At 39.5% G+C, this 20502-nt stretch overlaps 1 protein-coding gene across 1 annotated transcript in view; it reads left to right on the forward strand.

The window, feature by feature from the left end:
- ARHGAP15 (Rho GTPase activating protein 15) overlaps positions 1-20502 on the forward strand; it is a 618627-nt gene that overhangs the window by 90130 nt on the left and 507995 nt on the right. The window contains exons 4-5 of the mRNA XM_084799881.1: positions 2497-2558; positions 13963-14050. Of these exons, the coding sequence (XP_084656007.1) occupies positions 2497-2558; positions 13963-14050 (150 nt within the window). The remainder of the gene's footprint in view (positions 1-2496; positions 2559-13962; positions 14051-20502) is intronic.

A 20502-nucleotide genomic window follows, 5' to 3' on the forward strand; every position in this document is an offset into this window, starting at 1 on the left:
TGAGAGACTGTAAGTGTGCGTCAAGAGTAGAGGAGAAATAATGTATGGTGAGGGACAGCTGATGCTGGAAGCAGAGACATGTGTTTAAGAGAGATGGTGAGATGTGTGGGTAAGGCCCAAGTACATACACATCACACATGCATACAGCATATACTTAGAGATGCACAATTGTTCAGGATGGTACTAAGAGAATTAAGGGCAAAATAATAATAATAATAATAATAATAATAATAATAATAATAATAATAATAATGCTGCAGTTGCAGTTCTCAAGGCCTTGCGGTGGACTGGAAGGAGTGTTGGAACTTGAAAGTAGACACCTAACTAGTAATTCAGCCTTCCTCCATTGTTCTCCCAAGACTGCTAGAGGGCAACTCCAGAAGACTCCATGATATTGACCTATGCCTTTGAAAAATGATTGTGCCATTTACCACAATTACTGAATCCTAAAACAAAAAGCTCAAGAAAGGTCCATCTTGGAGACTATCATCAGCCATCCAGTTCTTTGATTTCTAAGTTTCCAACTGGGGGTCTTGAATGGAATATTTCTGAAAAGGTAATAGTTCATAGCTGAGAATTCAAGAGTGGATTGAGAGGTCCTGAAGTTTTTTAAACATCCCATGTTTTTAGTAACTTTCATATTCATAAGAAGTTTAAACCAAGCAATGAATTCTGGGAGGGACTCCCTCAGTGACCATTATGGCTACTGAAAGTGTTGTTGTTTCTGACATGTATAGAGGCCAGGGATGTCTAGAGCTAAGAGCATATGTGATAAAGAGGGTAACAAAATGCTCTGGGAGCAGAGGTGGGAATTACACACAGAATAAGGAAGTAGCCAAAGCACATGGAGTGATGCAACTGAGCATAGAGTGATAACATCATGAACCCGTACTTCTAAAAGTTAGCCTTGAAAGCTTCACTGGACTGCTTTAGATTTGTGGAAAACATACTGAGGGAAGAGATATCTTCTAAACCTATGTGAAAAATACTTTGATACAACAGTCGTTATCCTAATAGTTTCCCATGGTTTATCATTAAAAGTACATTTAGCTGATGTACTTTGAAAGATAAGTACTTTTCAGTGTTTTAGGAATATAACAATGTGGGAATCATGGAGTGGTTACAGCTGTAATATCTGTAGCCGAGCACATCTTACAAGGGCACCATGCCTGGCACAATGTTAGTCTTTAGGACAACTCACTGCTCCAAATTGTCTTTTTCTCTTACCAGTGAATAGTTTTGACTTTTACAATTTTCTCTAAAAATTTAAATAGCACTCATGCATACATTCATCTATGTATTTGTTCACACAATCTAATTAGTATAACACTGGGTTCCCATAGGATATGAAAGGGACAATCTTTTGTCTTCAATATGCTCATAACACAGGTGTAGATGTAAGTAAATAAGCCATCCATTACAACACTATTTGATAGGTGTTAACAGAATAATAAGAAAACATGGAAATGAAAACCAGGAGAAGATGCCTTAAAGACTACCCAACAAGTGATGGAAAGACCATCTGACAAAAACCACATAAGTTGGATTTTAAAATGGGTTAAAATTATGGTTTTTATATATGGGAATTTTTAAGATGAAGATTTAATGGATGGAATATTACATTCAGGGATATGGATTGCACCAGTGGCACTGAGGAAATATGACCCTTAGCTGTTAGACATAGGACATTACAGAAGCAGTGTATGCTACTCCTATGAAGGGAACACAGGCCAAGAACTAGAATACAGTGACCAGGCAGTCAGGAGGGCACAAATAGACCATCAAGAAACTGAAACGGCTATGCTGACTTTGCTAGGAATCAGCATATTATACTCTGCAGTTGTATGTGTTTTTCCTGGAATTTACTGAACACCTCATTTGTGTTATAGTACATTATTGCGTGCACTTTAGGGAGTTTGCGACTGTGTGAGGAGGAAAGCCAACAGTACAGGCAGGAAAGGGGAAGCAGTCAGTCAGTTCAGATGGCAATGAGAGAGCTGCTACATTGTGTCTGGTTAACTGGCCCAAATGCACACATGTTGCCATCGTAATGTTTTCCCATGATTCATGAGGTGCAGCCTCTTGTTTCATTAAATTCTTGCCCTTTTCCTGGCCTTGGAAGGTATACGGGGAGCGAGCAAATGAAGAGTTTCTTTGGTAAGATTAAGGCAGGGTTTGCATTTGTCTTTGTTTTATCACTGAAGTCAATGTTTTAAGCAACGGACTTCCTGACACATAAAGGGAAGCGAATGGTTCTGTGTCACTATCAAACAACCCATTCACATGCATCTTCACAATCCATCATTTGGTATGTAAAGCTTGTAAGGACTTTGATCTTGCATGTACTTCCCATAAGTCTTGTATGCATTATTAATAAAGCTCTGTGACTGGAAGCTTCCATCACTGCAATGACTCTTGCTTAGAAATCTTGGGTTCATTCATACTAAGATGCATAGGAGTTTGTCACAGTTTTTAACATATGCATTCTTCTTGCAGGCGATTGAAAAAGAGGGTTATCTTCAAAAAGCCAAAATTGCAGATGGAGGAAAGAAACTAAGGTAATTAAAGTTCTTCAACTCTCTGTTATATAACTACACAGGCTCCCATTTCCTCAGCTTGTGTCCTTGTTATTGTTTGAGAAGCAAGGCCATCCAGAACTAGCTAGAACAGTCCCTCGGTTACCATTGTTGATGCCCTTATTGGTAAAATAATTATACTTTTTTAAAGAAAGGCATGGCATTCTATAGCGCTGGCCAGGATGAAAAAGTGGCTGATGCCGTCCGTGTCTTCTTAAGGACTAGACATCTTTAAAACACAAAAAGGGAAACACAGTTTCTGGATCAACAGATTGGGTTGTTGAATGAATTCATTTGCGGCATATAAAGATCTCTATGCAGTACCCTGGGAAGCTTCTTGAAGGATGGAGGTTTGAACTATATTTGTAGTTCAAAAGAAAACCATTTAGAAAAAAAAAAAAAAGAACAAGAAAAAGAAAATCATGAACAGAGTGTAGGGGGGGGGGAAATTTGCAAATGATAAAGAACTACCTGGGATGAGGGGCAGAAACAACAAAGAAGTTTAAGAAAAAGGAATGAGTTGATTATTGAGTCAAGAAAGCTACTAGTTATGTTATTTATATGGAGGCTTTAAAATGGTCCCGTCTGTTTTAGAATTTTTTGCTATTTTTATATCAAGTGTATTCTATACCTAGCTTAATAGTATGCAATATGCAAATAATAAATGTACATGGAAATCTGCAAACTAAGAGACATTTACTTGTGAGCGTATTACTGTTATATCTAGGTAGAATAACTATTCTAATTAGCTACACAATGGAACAATAGTTAAGTGAATTATACAGTATGTTACTAGAAGGACGTTCATGCTAACACTAAGGAATAAAATATTCTTTGGTTTGATGGCTATCATGGACAGTGTTTGTATTTATTTGAAAGAAGTGAAAGGAAGTGTCAGTCATAATTCTCATAATCCCAGTGCTTACAGTGGCCATTCTAATTTTAAATAGAAAATAGGACTAGAACTTTCTCAAATACTGTTCCTTGGCAATAGCCTGGCAGACACTCTCTCTCAAAAGGACTAGAAAGGCACAAGGTCAAATCAAAGCAGCTTTAGGCTTGGCCTTATCTGTTTGAAGAGAAATGCTAGTTCAGCTTAAAAGAGCAATAAGTGAGAATAATTGACTGTCTAGCCCAGCGTATGTGGCCTTCTTTTCCATAGACCTCATCCCAGTCATCTACTCAGGAATGTGGATGGTGCAGCAATGACATTGTCAAGATGTATATACCCTTTCTATCTCCTCAACCACATGTGTTCCTATCCCTACCCCTACTCAAGACACCTCAGCTGAGTCCATTCTTCATTGGACTTTGCATGACCAGAGCTAATAGTACTGGCCAATGTTACTCCAGCATCACAGAAAACAGGAAGGCCATGAAAACAAGGGCATGGCCCTCTGTGGTGGCTCTCTGAAGCACCCTCATCTGTAATCTATTAGCCAACCTTGTAATGTACTCTCCAAGAAGTAGGAGTCTTACGCCTGCAAAGACATAGAGCAGCCGTTTTCCACGGCAACTCTCATGAACAAAGTGCATGTTGTTTTAGTGTATATACAACTGTGAATTTGCTTGATGACACAAAAGCTATAATGATAGTGGGTACAGTAGCTTGATAGAAGCTTAAATTCATACAAGCATTGGTCTGTACTCTATTGGTTTTTCAATAAGTTTGAATACCATTATGAATTCTTTAGATTTTTTTCATTTGAAGTTCTATGAAATTCAGTTTTTTCTTATTTTAGAATACCCAGGTGGAGTGGGTTGATTTTATTATATCCTTCAGTTTCAGCCCTGTGACAATATCCAAGGCAAGATTCCTAGTTCATTTTATTTCATATTCTTTCCTCCTCTGCTATCACTCTCCAGTGTACATATGTTCTATTGGTCTTCAACTCCCCTATCCATTATATCTATTTGCTTTTATGTATGGTATTCAAAACAAGTCAACAAAATAATTGTAATAATGTATGTATCAATGTGTTCTATGTTGTATAAACAGTTTCGTATTTTAAAAACATGCTTTTTAGTAGGTTCACTCAATATTAGTGCATAGATACTTGTTGTGGTGCTATGGCTAAGAATATTTCCTTCCAGTTCTTATCCACTTGCTGCTATGTACCTGGACCTAATCTCATTCTCACAAGTCTCCCAGGCACAAACATGTAAGTTACCTCTTACACCTCCACAACCTGAAAGATTGCAATAAATCACACATAATTGCTCTCTTGGAACCTGTTAGGAGTTCTTTCTGGGAAGTGTGCTCACCAGTTAAGATTGTTTGGGCCTCTGCTTTGTACCCACAGGCTCTCTAGAATGACTGCAGCAGGTCATCCCAGCTTATTCTTCGTTGCAGAAGGGATCCCCTTTCTCTGTAATCCAATCCAACAGTCTACTTTTACTGTTTTCATATACGTGGCCACAGAATGTTCCCTCAATGCTGCTTTCATTCCCATTTCACTGATTGGTATGACAGTTGACTGTAACTTTAATTATTCATCTAGAGTCACTCAAATTTGCATCTCAAGAATTGCTTATTCATGAGCTTTGACTACTATTTATTGAGTGTCCTGTCTTTTTATTGTTTGAGAGAATGCATAATATATTATAATGTATTATACATACATGTTAGTTTTAGACATTTAAATATCTTCTCTAAATTTGTGGTTCATTTTTACATTTAATATAGATACCTCAAAGATGAATATTTTAAACGTAATAGTCATCATTTTTATATGCCTGGTATCCTGCCCTGTTCATGCACTACAATATGCCAAATAATTTCTACTCTCTCTTTAATTTAATTTTAATTTGAGTCAAGTTTTGTACTAAAATTGTTTAACTGCAGTACACTTTACAATTACTGTCATTTTTCGTTATATGTTCTAAAGATCAATCTTATGCCCGGATTAACCTGATCAAATTATATACCTGCCAATGAATGTTAGGGACTGAAAAAGTAACAACACAGTTAACACTGTTTCCTACCTGAGTTCTAATGCCCCAATCTCACTGGAAAATGACTGGCAGAGTTAGAGACAGATGTATATATGAGAAACTCACTGCCTGTTAGCCCACCCAAAACAAAACAAAGAGATAGAAGACTTCTGTGCTCACAGAAACAGGCCTCTATACACACACACACACACACACACACACACACACATGTGGGGAGGGCACATGCTTGTAAGAATGCATGTATAGCTCCTCTCACACCCACACATTAAAGAAAAGTACCTTACTGCTCCTGCTGTGTATTGCTATTGAATTCCCAAAGTCTATAGGTTTATCAGTACCAACAAAAGGGTCAGTTTGGTCATAACCTTAAAAAACTATGATGGTTTTATTCCATGGGTAACTTAGTAATTATTAAATGATGTCACCTAGTTACCATAATTTGTATTGCTTGTGTGAGATTTTTCTATGGGCTGTTTCCCACTTATCAAGGATCTTATATCATTTTAATAAAATTTAATGAGCTGATAAGCAGTAGCAATAAGTGATTATTCTGTCAAGTATATGGTTAATTGTGATGGTAGTGATACTTAAGGCATATTAGGTTATAGGCTTCATGGTGATTTTCAGTTTTTCAAGTGTAAAATTTGTTGTCGTCTTAACTGCTCCTTTCTCCAGAGTCATGCAGATTTAGTCACGCAGCTTCTGACCCTGGCCTACTTGAAACCTAATCGTTCGCCTGTTCTTGCTTTAAACTGTATGAGGCCAAGAAGCAAGACCTATCCTTCTGATTCCTGCCACTCTTGATCCCAAGAGCTTCAGCTGTCATTTAATAAATACCACTTTTGGGGACTTCTGCAAAGTTTCCTACGCCTAAACCCATGCTATGTCATCTACATCTTACATCGTTGCTTATTTTGATCTTGTCTTTGTTATTTTTTTACTTGTCTTCATTCCCTTTCTCATATGCTTTATTTTCCACAAGGAAAAACAAAATAGCTCTCCTGTGAATAGGAGAAAGTGGCAGGAAGGAGAAGTTGTTGGCTCAATCTTACATTCATAAAGGGCCCCAATCTTAGCCTTATTTTGAAATGAGGTTATGCACATTTCCCTTGTGATCCACTGACAGGCTTGAAAGCAGAATTCATTCAGCATTCAACTTTAATTTTTAATTATGAACCTTGAAATTATGCCTCAGCTTTTCTGATGAATCTCGGAAACCTTTTCATTTAGGGAATTTCTTCCTCAAAGCTGTAAGTAACCCTGGCGTGTCTGAAGCTCCCGTGATGACTTAGTAATACTTTTTTGTTTGTTTTGTTTTCTTTTTCTAGTTCCTAGAGCTTAGTTTCAGAAAAGGCACCTGTCCGTGTGCTTATGTGAGTTCAGTACCTCACATGTTTCAGCACACAGGTCTTTCCTTTGTTAGTTCCCTGTGACCCTGCACATATCATCTGTCTACATCTCGCTTTGCTCTGCCATTCAGAGGACACGAAAATGCTTGGTGTGAATATGGACAGAAAATGGAGGGGAACCTAAAAAGGGTTGCAGTAGTCATTCTTACTAGTGCCTGCATTCACCACAGCCTCAGTGCTCTTAGATTATGATTATGCACTGCATGCGTGAGAGAGTGAGAGTGAGAGAGAGAGAGAGAGAGAGAGAGTGAGTGTGTGTGTGTGTGTGTGTGTGCGTGTGCGCGCTTGGGGGAGCAGCATGCTTGTGCACGTGTGCTGATCATTGTCACTAACATGTTTCTCTTTCTTTAGAAAAATACCCTCCAATGTGAGTTTAGTGTCAATAAACTAATACAAAACCAAAATCTCTTCTCTCTCTCTCTCTCTCTCTCTCTCTCTCTCTCTCTCTCTCTCTCTCTCTCTCCCTCCCTCCCTCTCCTTTCCCTGCTCCCTTTCTTTCTCCCTTCCCCCCACCCCCAGTCTTCTTGCAACAAAGAAAGAAGTGTATTTTACACCTACTATCTCATTGGCTTACCTTGTAGTAGAGCTACATTACAGAAGCCTAAATTATGAAAGAGAAGACAGAAGTTCTCAGACCTGCTGGCCTAAGACTGTGAGGGGTTTATTTTAAATGACTCAGAGGCACATAGAGACATCACTCTCACCCCCATTACCAGCACAGACTCAAACCACTCCAGCCTAACCAAGTCAGGCAAGAGCAGCAGGTGACCCAAAGAGTGTCTGCAGTGGATGGTGGCATCTTCCATAAATGGTCCTGTAGATTTTGGTTTTTTGTTTGTGGCTTTTTTGTGTGTAAGTAAGGACGTGGGGTGGAGTGGAGGAAATAAAGCCTTGATGTGAAGAGAAATCAATGAGTTGGACCTCCTAGATGGTCAGAAGCTGGAGACTATTTTAAGGGCCATTCCCGTCGTGCAGCCACGCAGGTACGTGCTGCTGTTATGTGCTGCCATCCGGTGTCCATTCGGTAGAATGTCAAGCTGCTGTCTGTGTCCGGGGTTTGCTTTATTTCACCTTCTGTTTCTTCCACTTTACAGCTCACAATTTGTTTTAGTAAGTGAGGTGAAGTATTCTGCTTGCTTAAAATACCCCGGCAGTCGCCTGTATCAAAGTCAGTTGTTCTGACGAAAATTTAGTTCTTCTGCTTTTGTAATTATAGTTAGGACCTTTTTATCCTATTAGATATCATGTGCTTTGTCAAAATGTGAAACCTGTTTTCCTTTCTTGCTCCTGGATTTATTTTCTGCACTAGCTGTAATTCCTCACTGACTGCCTGGGGATCTTTGCAAGGGGACCTGCTCAACCAGGGGCTGCTGACTCCTGACTTCCTAAACTACATGTTTCCTTACAGCTTGAATTTTTTCTCCTCTTGTGGGGTACCGGGGAGGGGTGCTTTAGCTGCCTCTCACTGTAGAGGGCTATACTTGCATGGCAGGTGGAGGCGCAAAAGGCTGGGCCCTGCAAGACAGGCAGCTCAGCTCAGCCTCTGGGAGGAAGAGGTCTAATGCTTCTCCAAGAGTGTGCTCTCTCCTCTTAACTCCTCCCTTAATAGGAGGCTGCGTGCTCCTCCTGCTCCAGAGATGGTCGATCCTTCAGAATGAGTCTGAGCTTTCAGTGGCACATCCCTAAGTCTCCTCTGCATGACAGCATGCCGTTAGGTAGGACAGTCTCAGTTAGCTTCAATTTTCTCCTCAGTTATAGTAGTGGCTCACCCACCTGCAGCAGTTACTCACTCAGAGGATTGCATTCTTTCTATGTTTTTAGGATCTGTCTTCTAGTCAGTTATAGAAATCTTTGAGATCTATCTTACTTTACTTTCATTTTTTAGTTACTAATTTTACTTTTCTAGTCTATCCTTAGGATTATGAGGTATAAAGTGTACGTTAACAGGGACTGAGTAAGTCGATAAAACATATGATGTATGTATACGATGCTGGGAGGCATACTGTGTATCAAGTAGGAGCCGAACCAGCGCCACAGCTCCTGTTATTGACAGGTTTGAGAAGTAGAGAAGAATCTCAGCTATCTAATTGGGGAGCTGGCAATACTGCTAATCCTCTTTAAAAGAATCACAAAGTGTAGTTAGTAAGACAGCCCAAGTAGATGACTTGTTCTCAAGGGCTACACGTGCTTTTAATAAATTGAGGACGTCAGCCAAGTCTCTGTTGCTGACATTGATGGTATCCTCAATCAAGTTAGCACCACTTAAATCTTTTAAAAATACAGCATAAGGTCACAGATTAAATTGATTACAAGGTCCAATTTTAGAGAAACTGGATTTGCTCTTAAATGTGCAAGTGGTCTTATGTCATCTAACGTCTTTGAGCATAGGGTTTTTTTTGTTGTTGTTGTTTTTTGTTTTCTGAGACAGGATTTCTCTGTGTGGCCTTGGCTGTCCTAGACTTGCTTTGAAGACCAGGCTGGCCTTGAACTCACAGATATCTGCCTGACTCTGCCTCCAGAGTGCTGGGGTCAGTACGTGGAGACCTACTGTCGTCATCTTGAGCACAAGTGTGTACACTTCAGCTAGACAATTAAAATTTTATCAGTTGCTCAGAAATAATTATGTCACTGATATTTTAAAAAAAATAATGGGAGAAAGTAAAGTGAAAAGGGCTCTTAAATTTACTTGCTGCCTTTTATTGTTTGTTCTGACATGAAATGCTTTTCACGCTTTAGGACTCAGGCCTTGGGGCAGCTTTCATCTTCATTCTTGTGCAATAAAAATGATGTTTGAGACTGACAAAGCCAAGCTTTAATAGCACTAGGCATACATATTACAGAGGGTCATGTGACTAGGATTTGTCATACTGGTTAACCTAGCAGGGATACACCTGAAGTCCTACAACAGAAGGGTGACATAACTGGGATTTATGGACTTCCTGTCTAACCTGCTCCACTTAGAGGTTTAAGGAACAGAAGAGTTTCCCCAGCGCATTCTATAAATGATCAACATCTGAAACAGATTCAAACCAGAACCATTTCTCTAGGAACTTCTATAGATAGGAAGCAAATACGGTGCATGAGCACCTGCCAAAAGATAAAAACTATAGTGAGAAGCATAGCAAGTGGATTAAATATGGGTCCCCCATGTGTCGGGATGCTTCACACTTTGATGACACATGGTCAAATGTCTAGACCAGTGGCCCAAATACTTCTCACTCATCTCTTTGGAGTCATTTAAGACTGTATAAAGGGAAGGCTGTTACTAATTCAATTCACCTTAGTATTGTTGGAATCTACAAAAAGAAATGGGTGCCAGTCCAAACAGAAAATACCAACTTTTTTTTTCTTGCTAGCTGACTTTTTATAATTTGATTGAGACACTGGCTGAAGACTGAAGACACACATCTGAAGACAAAGAGGGTCCAACAACATAGTGTGCTGAATACAATGAAATTCTGCATGTATTTCTTCTTGCGTGCTTGTTTGCTCTTCTTTTTTAATGCTATAGTGGGTCATTAAGAAAGCTTCAGGAAACTGGAGAGATGGCTCAATGATTAGGAGCACTGGATGCTCTCCCCGAGGATTCGTATTTGGTTCCCAACACCAATGCGTTGTACTGGTCCAGGTCCACTTCTCCTCTGGAGTGGACAGCATTGCACACTGGACTGGACTGGACTGAAGAAAGGAAGCTTAGCCGGCAGGGTGTGTTAGCAGGATCTTGATGTGGCAGCGAGTGCAGGGAGAACAAGCCTTCTCCTTGATGGGTTTCAGTGAAACAGCTCCCCTGTATTTTCGAGGGGGAGGGGAACAAGGCCTATGTAAACCTTGGGTAAGTGGGTAGGGATCTGGGGCCTGGGGAGAATAAATCATTGGCTGAAGCTAAGGCTGGGATTGCTTCATTTGCATGAAGAGGAATTCCAGGTGCTAGCTGGACATGTCCTTATAAGGAAATAGGACTTATTTTATTTTATTAATTTATTCATATTACATCTCAGTGGTTATCCCCTCCCTTGTATCCTGCCATTCCCCCCTCCCTCCCATTTTCCCCTTACTCCCCTCCCCTATGACTGTGACTGAGGGGGATTTCCTCCCCCTGTATATGCTCATAGGGTACCAAGTCTTTTCTTGGTAGCCTGCTATCCTTCTTCTGAGTGCCACCAGGTCTCCCTATTCAGGGGATGTGGTCAAATATGAGGCACCAGAGTACGTGTGAAAGTCAGACCCCACTCTCCACTCAACTGTGGAGAATGTCCTGTTCGTTGGCTAGATCTGGGTAGGGATTTGAAGTTTGCGGCCTGCATTGTCCTTGGCTGGTGCCATAGTTTGAGCGGGACCCCTGGGCCCAAATCTGCCTATCATAATGTTCTTCTTGTAGGTTTCTAGGATCCTCTGGATCCTTCTATTTCCCCATTCTCCCATGCTTCTCTCATCTAGAGTCCCAATAGGATGTCCTTCCCTCTATACCAGTTAGTGAAGACTTTCATGGGACATGCCCCTTGGGCATGCAGATATAAGTGAGTATATACCATTTGAGTCTTTCTGCTTCTGGGTTAACTCACTCATTATGATCATTTCTAGCTCAATCCATTTGTCCACAAATTTTGGGAATTCCTTGTTTTCAATAGCTGAATAGTATTCCATACTGTAAATGTACCACATTTTCTTTGTCCATTCTTCTACTGAGGGACACTTAGACTGTTTCCATGTTCTGGCTATTATGAATAAGGGTGCTATGAATGTGGTTGAGCAAATTTTCTTGTTGTGCGCTGGAGCATCTTCTGGGTATATTCCAAGGAGAAGAATAGCTGGGTCTTGTGGAAGCCCTATACCCAGTTTTCTGAGATAGAGCCAGATAGATTTCCTGAATCCTCTCCACCAGGCTATGTGATCACCTTTAGGGTGATATAACAGGGAGTTAGTGGTCCTTACTCCCGGCAGTCTCAAGATGATGATGATGAGTGTGTGTGTGTGTGTGTGTGTGTGTGTGTGTGTGTGTGTGTGTGTGTGATTTAAACATGTCTCAAGCTCACTCTTGCTCCTGACGGGTCCCCTAGTTGCAGCTCACCTCTCCACAGTGGTGGCTCATGCTGAACTTAATGCCGGTTCCCCAGGATCCTGCACTGTCTTTAAGCTCTGCAGTCACAGGCATATGGACACACGTGCAAGCAAAACATGAATACACATAAACTAAAAATAAATAAAAGCCTTTAAAAACAGAAAGCCTCAGACATATATGAGGAATCACGTTCGTTTTGTCAACATTAGCCATACTAAATCAAAACTGCACCTTGTAATGAAGGATCCTAAAGGAGAAATCACATAAAATCTCATGAGTATAGATATGGCATATTGGCATATTTTGCATGGTTTTCTATTTATCTGAATGAAGGCTTTTTGGAAACTTTTTCTTCACTTTTTTTGTGAAATCGATATAACTATTTTTGAATAAAGGTTAAACTTGAGAAAACTGTAATAGTAAAATGTATTGAGTAGAAATTTGTGTATGTCAATCTTCTTGATGGTTCTGCCACCTAAGGAAGAAAACCTGTCCCAACACTGATACACACATACTCCACCTGCAAAAGCAGTGATATGTTCAGCTGAAGAAATAAGCAAATCTAAGAAATACAAATAAAGGAAAAAGCTGTAATCTCACCTTATTCAACTATGGCTGTATGGAGACTCTTTTCTAGGTCTAAGTGTTCATTGATTCAATAAATGTCCATTTAATTCCTAGATTCTTCAGGCTTCTCTGCCACGCTCTGAAGATACCCAAAATATGTTGAAAGGATTTCTGTTGCCTGAGGGCTTGTATTTTAATGAAGGCAACAAAAGTGAAAAAGTTTGACGTATATTTTTAATTCATCATGTTTTATGTCACAAATGTACTTTGAATGAAACAATATTTGGACTTCTGATGGATGGAATTAATAATCAGAAGGGGCTGAGCTGGAAAAATATGGTCCTAGGTAAATTGCATAGCGTAGAATAAAGTATATATTAAGGACCATGTTGAAATCTTCCCACATCAGTATTCCTAAACACAGGGGTCATTCTTCAAATGTATAATTCTATTCTGAGCAATTTTCTTAACCAATTTCTGGTTTTTGATTTGTTTGTTTGCTTGCTTTCTGGTTTAGTAGCAGAATTACCAAGTACTATGCAATTCACATTAATGGTCACAGCTTTGGAAACCTAGGACCCATTTTTTAAAAATAAGTTTAAATTTGTGGGAATAAACATGGCTAGTCAAGAGATAGGTTTAATTCTTTTTAAATTTATAAAATCTCCCTCAGGAACAGTCATAGGGGAGGGGAATAAGGGGAAAAGAGGAGAGAGGGAAGAATGGGAGGATACAAGGGATGGGATAACCATTGAGATGTAACAAGAATAAATTAGTAAAGGGAAAAAATAAATTGTTAATTTGCACACTAGAAGAGGTAGTGTGAGAGAATGTATCTAAAGTTGGTTGTGGGTTTTTTGTTTTTTGGTTCTTTTGGGTTTTTTTTTTGTTTTTGGTTTTTGGTTTTCTTTTGTTTTTTGATCCTTGGCAATTTTGTGGGAAAGAGGAGAAAGCATTGTAGTGTTCCCATTCCTAAGTCTTTGATTGCTGGCAAGTATCAGACACATTTTGATTTAAAGGATGATGAGTGATCTGGGCAGTCTTTCAGAATCAAGATATACTACCTCAATGAAAAGGGGCAGAGATGGGGTGACCTTCAGCACTTTACCTTAGTGCTTCGGGACTGGGAGGAGGCATATGGTTGATATACAAAATACAGACACTGATCCGTCGAAGAGCACCTAGGAGGATATGCAAATTGAGAAACTCTTATTTATATGTCTCAAAAATTTAAATTCTAGAGAGTTTTTTATTATTATCTGAATTTTGACCATATTTCAATAGAAAACTTTTAGAAAAACTCATTAAAAAGAGTTTGCACTCAGCACAAATTTCCTGACATGGCTCATAGGTGGATTTTTCTACTCTTGATGCATCTCTCTATTTTTCCCCTAAGGAAAAACTGGTCTACCTCCTGGATTGTTCTTTCTGGTCGAAACATTGAATTTTACAAAGACTCCAAGCAGCAAGCTCTTCCCAACATGGTAGGTCATTCTCTGTTTTGTTGCTGTCTTTTCAGAAATACCCTTGAACCAAAAAGGAGAGGGGGTGGTTGCATCAGACATCACACTGAAGCCCCTGAGCTACCAACATCTGAACGCAGATGCAGGAAATGACTCAGTAACCTTTTAATCAGATGAAGGGAAAATGGAATGTAGTGTCTGTTTTATTAAGCGCTGCATTTGGAGAAGATTCTCAAATGAGATAGATGGTGAGCTGCTATCTGGTAATGTGAAGGTAACACTCTAAATTAAGGCGCCATTTATAAGTGCTTTATTCTTATTTATGAAATAATCACTAAATGCTGCTACTTTCCCAAATAATGTATTATAAAGCCTGTTATAAAATGCATTAGTAATAAAGGTTTAAAGGATGAGACTATGGGAGGCTGCTTTAAAGAATATTATAAGACGTAAATCGTATTAAACCATGTATGTGCATCTTTAATACATGGATTTAAGTTGTTATCTTGTGTTCTATAAAGTGCCTCACACATTAATAAATAATAATAAACTGTTCATAAATGGCACCTTAATATAGGATGTTACCAATGAAAAAACACTCTAAGTTAACGAAGTGATTTTTTATCTTAGTCTAACTATGGCATTCACTCTATCCGGCTAACCTTTCTGAATTCTTCTTATGACTACACCTAATCAGCTTAATGCAATTTCTGTATCTTGTGGTTATTGCAAAGTAAGATTTGTAGAATGGCTTTATTGTACCTGAAGGAAGGCACCACAGGCCACAGAGATATGGCAGCGACAGCAGGGGCAATTTAGAGTTACTTACTGCTGAGAGAAACCTTGACCACAAAACCCAGCTACCCAAATACAACAGCTAGTAACAAGGATGCGAAAAAAGGGTAGCCAGATAGTCAAGCCATGCTCAGGAAGGACCCTGGGCTGTAAGGAACTAACCTGCCTTAGGCCAGTGCTCAGATAGTGGTGGAGAAGTGGTGTCCTGGTGGAAGGGATCCGTAATGAACTAATTTATATACTTGGCAGATGATAAAATAATGACAAGTTCTTTGCTCTACAGCTACTAGCCACGTTTGCTATATAATCTTCTTTTAAATAGAAAATAGGAACTCCAGCTAAGGGGTGTCTTTTAAAGAAGAAAAATTTAGTAAGAACAAAGGATCACATTTGGCTTGTTCCTCACAACTGCCATCGCCTTTGTCTGCAAGTGGCTTACTGATTTCGGAGTCTCGGTAAGGTCCAATCTACAGACTAATTAAGAATAAATTAAAAATATCTCAGTCCCCTGGATTTTAAATTGCTTCAAAATTTTGTTTTAGGGCTTTGTCTTGCTTTTATTGTTTGGCTACAGGAAGGTTGAGATAATATTTGAAGAAGCATAAAATGCCACCTAGGGCTGGGCACAAAACACTGCCGTGCAGAGCCTTTGTTTTCTCTTTGAATGCGTTCTACAGGGAAGGTGGGAAGTGGGAAGATGCCAGCCTGGCTGGGCTTGGCTGCTAAGAAGATGATCTTTGTCCTGCTGAGGGAGAAGGACCCCAATGGAGCTGTGTCACACGGGATGTGAGGATCATGGGATGGATTAATTCCATATTAAATCATTTATTTTATTACTTTTAATCTCCTCATACCAGGATATACAATTCTCACAGCTGTTTATATGAAGGTGAAAGAAAACTCACTTTTCCATTGCCCACAAACCTTGCGGGTTAGCTCACCAATTATCAGCCTCCAATTTACTCTTCAGAAGTATTACAAAGTGACAATGGATTTGATTTGTGGAAGAAAATCATTGACATTTCTCTCTCTCTCTCTCTCTCTCTCTCTCTCTCTCTCTCTCTCTCTCTCTCATTCTCTCTCTCTCTTTTTCTTTCTTTTTCTTTCTTTCTTTGCAGCCCTTATTTATTACTTCTGGCTGCATTTTCAGCGTTCTTAGTTTCTTCCAGGCACGCATTGTCTTCAAAGCAAATTCTGGGTAGGAGCTGACTGTGCTGTGGTAATGGCGAAGACAATTACAGATCTGTTTGTGCCGCATGAATTGTCTTGCTAGTAAACTTCTTGGACTCATTTCTAACCAAGTATTAAAGGCCTAGTGGGATAGCCGCATTTACCAACGAGAGCCTCAGAGACATGATACAATGATTGCCAGGCCTTGATTAAAGACGCTGTGGTTTTATTCTGGGAGAGATTTATGCTCGAGTTTCTGAATTTCCCTTATACCCCTTAGCTGAGCCCTGGTGTTCTCTCTGCTTCTGAGGAAAACCCTGTCCTTCCTTCCCTCCACCAGGCCGTGAGAAGCTTCTGTAAGTGCTCTAAAGAATATGTTGTGCTTCAATCTTTCAGAGTCATCTTTGAATGTTAATCCATTGGTGAGGCAAAGTTCAAGGTAGCTCAGACCCAGAGGACCTGTTCTGTTTGGCACTTAGTAGCTGCCAAAGTTACTCAGTTTCTTGGAGTTGGGAACCCTCATAAGAAGGACACTGTAGTTTTGTCAACAAAAATGTAATGAGTGAAAGTAGCTAAGCAGAGGCGAAGTGCCATAACATCTATGAATGATTTCTAATCACCTGTTCTTATCTTTGCCAATAATATATATAAATTTTGGGGGCTAGAAAGATGGATCCATAGTTAAAAGTATTTTCTGCTCTTCACCAGACCCCGGTTCGATTCCCAGTACCCACATGACAACTTACAATCATCTGTAATTCTAATTCCAGAGACTTCTATGCCCCTGGTCTTGATTGACACCAGGCACACATGTGATGTACATACAAACAGGGACAAGATTAACATACATAAAATAGGCAACTCTTTTTAAAATAATTAGCTAAAATATTAATATTTTATCTGGCACAAAATATAGAAGATATAGAAAGCAGTATAGCTAAGATATGATTATGAATATATTATATACAGACACATATATATATATACATATATATTTGAGAGAGAGAGAGAGAGAGAGAGAGAGAGAGAGAGAGAGAGAGAGAGAGTCTCACTGTGTAACCCTGTCTGGCCAGGACCATCTTGCTATGTAGACCAGGCTGTCTTGAACTTACAGAAATCAATCTGCCATTGCTTCTGCCTTCTGAATTCTGGTCTTAAAAGCATGTACCACCATGCCTGCCTGTAAAGAATGTATAAACTTAAGAAAAGACAGTTATGCAAGGCTTTTATAAAGAGAAAAAAAAAACGTGTGCTCAAAGGCAGCAAAAGAATGAAGCAGCTGTCCATCTGGGACTCAGATGTACCTTCCTGGATAGCCAAGAACGTCTGCAGACCGTATCTTCTTCTGTGGACTATCATTGTGCTGCATGATGGATCATCTCACATAACGCTCTCACTAATCCCACAGCACACAATCGGCAAATCTTTTTTTCTTATTGAAGTGTTTTTAGTTTCTTTCTGTCTTTTCCACTTAGGGCTGTTATAACAGCATACCAACGATGGCACATCATAAACAACAAACACTAAGCTTTCACAATTCTGGAGCTTGGAAAGTCCAAGATACAGGCACTGGTAGATCCAGTGTTCAGTGAGGATGCTCTCCCTTGTGAGTCCCATTTCTTTGCTGCTGTCCCTCAGGGAGCAAGCACAGCACCAAGGCTTTGCACTTCAGAGCAGATTCCACCCCCTTCTAATGGCGTCACAAGGGTAGGGTTCTCTTGTAAACATGTTGATTCCACAGCAGTATCCTAGTTGCATTTTTATCCTGAAACCATGCACAGGATCCACCTGGCTTTAGGTCCTTAATGACCCATTAAAGGAAACAGAGAACTTTTTATCCATTTCAGTCTTTTGAGTCAGAAGATCAAAGAGCAACTGATTACCTAGTGTCAGTGTTTCATAACAGAAGGACTCTATAAATTGCCACCATCCAAACACCTAAGAGGGAAATAGTACAGAACAGAAATCAGTCTCTACAGAGAAAGAAGTTGTCTAGCTCTGCAGTCTACCTGTGTCCTGGTCTCTGCTTACTTCACCCCAGATGAGAGTCTGGTCAGTGGTGATCACTGCACTTTGGTCCTGAATATAGTCTAGAAGTTTGCCATGTTTGCAGATGTAGCCTATTTTATATTCTTTCATTTTTATTCTAAGTCTCATCCAAACCATGCTAAATTTTCTTACCGTATTCTCCAAATGTCTTAACTTTCCTCTCTTTTTTTCTCTCTGTATTTTTGTCTTTTTGAGCAGAGTTGGGAGTACTTTTTCGGTGTATGTGTCTTTCAGTTCTTTATTTCAGTCTCCTCATGTGATAAACATTTCTTTTCCAATTTCAAATAGTATGAATTTCACTTCTAGGAGTTTATTTCTTTTAATGTATTCGGTCAGCTGGCATAGCTACTTGTTTCCTGCAGGTATTGCATTTTATTTCGGTAAAAGCAAGAGGAATATTGGGTTTATCACCTGTCTTGTGATCTAACATCAGCTGTCCAGGACATCCCCGTATTACAGGGGGCTCTGCTGCCTCTCACTCTTGCTGCTCTGGGTCCTGATTGCCATCGCTTATCACTGGCTATGCAATAATCATTGAGATCGAAATATGATCCTAGGAGGTTCCCTGTGGTTTGGGATTAATGTGTCTTACATACTGGAGTGTTTTGTATTTTCAAAAGGGATGTGAGACAGAGACTCCTATATATCAGATGGGGGTATTATAGTTTCAGATTGTATGTGTGTAATAGCAGGACTACAGAAATACTACAACTCTTCAGAGACAAGACTCTTATCCAATCTCTCAACATTGTGGCCTACCCAACACTGTGCTGTTCTGTGTTCTGGTAATGAGAGAGAGAGAGAGAGAGAGAGAGAGAGAGAGAGAGAGAGAGAGAGAGAGAGAGAGAGAAACAATTTTACATATCTATAATGTACTTTGATCATAATCCCATCATCATGTTTTTTCACCCATTCTCTCTCCCATTGGACCACTTACAATATATTATAGCCCCAACAAGGCTTCCTCCTACTTTTCTGTCTTTTCTTATATGCGACCAACTGCATTTAATTGAGGTTGCCTGTGAGGACAGGTGGGTTCTTGTTTATCCTAAGATCTTCCTAAGATCTTGGGTGGGTCCTTGTTCTGTTACACTGTGAGGTAGAACAAAGCTCAAATGTGCAATATAAATAAATGACCTCAGAAGAACATGAAGTCATGTTGCTTTGATATTCAGTTTCTATATCTGTTTTAGGATCCTACATTACATGCACAGTAAAACTTTATCATGACATTCCTCTGGTCATTTTCATACTTTTAATTCAAAAGTAATTTTTAAGGTTTTTTTTTTTAATCCAACAGTTTTCATTGGGAGAGTTGATCCAAATAACATTTCTACTCATTATAATCTACTTCACTTTAATGTGAGTATGCATTCAGTTAATCAGGTTTGTGCTATTTATATCAGCCTTGGTGGGAAAAGACTTCATCAGAATATGTATTGAAATCCCACAATGAACAGCTTGCTCGTTAAGGCTGCATAGAAGGCATAGAGATATAATCAAGATAGAGACTTTGCCTTAACAAGTCTGTGCCAATAACAATGAGATGAAGTAGGAAACAGAATAGATGTTTGTTTTTGTTTTTGTTTCTTCCTTTTTATTTTTTCTTTAGGATTTAAAAGGAAGGAGGGGGGCTCACATCTGTGAAGGATTTGACTTGGGCCTTGAGAGATGGTCGTCACTTTTGTATGTGGAGATTTGGCAGAAAACAATGGGGAAATGAAAAACATGAGCAATGACTAAGAATGAGTACGAGCACTACAACATAAATGAATGTCTTTGTCCAGGTGAAAAACGGGATAAAATACGCCTTAAGGAGAGGCTGTGAGCTTTCCATGTGCTACCAGGGCAAGGCTCTACAACGTGATATTGGCGTCCACATCACAGAATGATCTAAACACGTACTGAACATGAGTATGATGCATGTGATGGTGCCTGGAAGGAGCTGAACTTATACCGTGGCCCAAACCAAAGAGAAACTGGTTCTCTTAGGATCATAGGTCACCCTCCGTACAGGACCGAAAGCTTTGCTTCCGAGTAGGTGCATTCACTGTATTGTCACATCCTGTGCTGTCGGTTGAGTTTTCCTCCAAGGCTTTGACTCAAACAATTGTATTTTTTTTTCTGACGTACTTAATATATTTCTGTTCCTGGACAATTTCAGTTGACACTTGTAGCTCATTTTCCAGTTAACACCTCAGTGCTTTATGTGTTCTGTTACTTTAGAACTTCTGTTTGATGTGTGGGGAGACTCCTGACTATATCCGTGGGATATTACAGATGCTCGATTAATCAAAACCCATGCATGGGATGGCCTTGTAAAGAGGATTCCTAACAACTTAGTTGTTCTTTGACAGGTTCACATATCTATAAAGTACTTTGATCATCATCCCACCATCATGTTTTCTCACCCATTGCACCCTTTACAGTATATATAATAGCCCCAACAAGGCTTCCTC

This window comes from Acomys minous (assembly GCF_964271855.1).
Source record: "Acomys minous genome assembly, chromosome: 10".
Lineage (NCBI taxonomy): Eukaryota > Metazoa > Chordata > Mammalia > Rodentia > Muridae > Acomys > Acomys minous.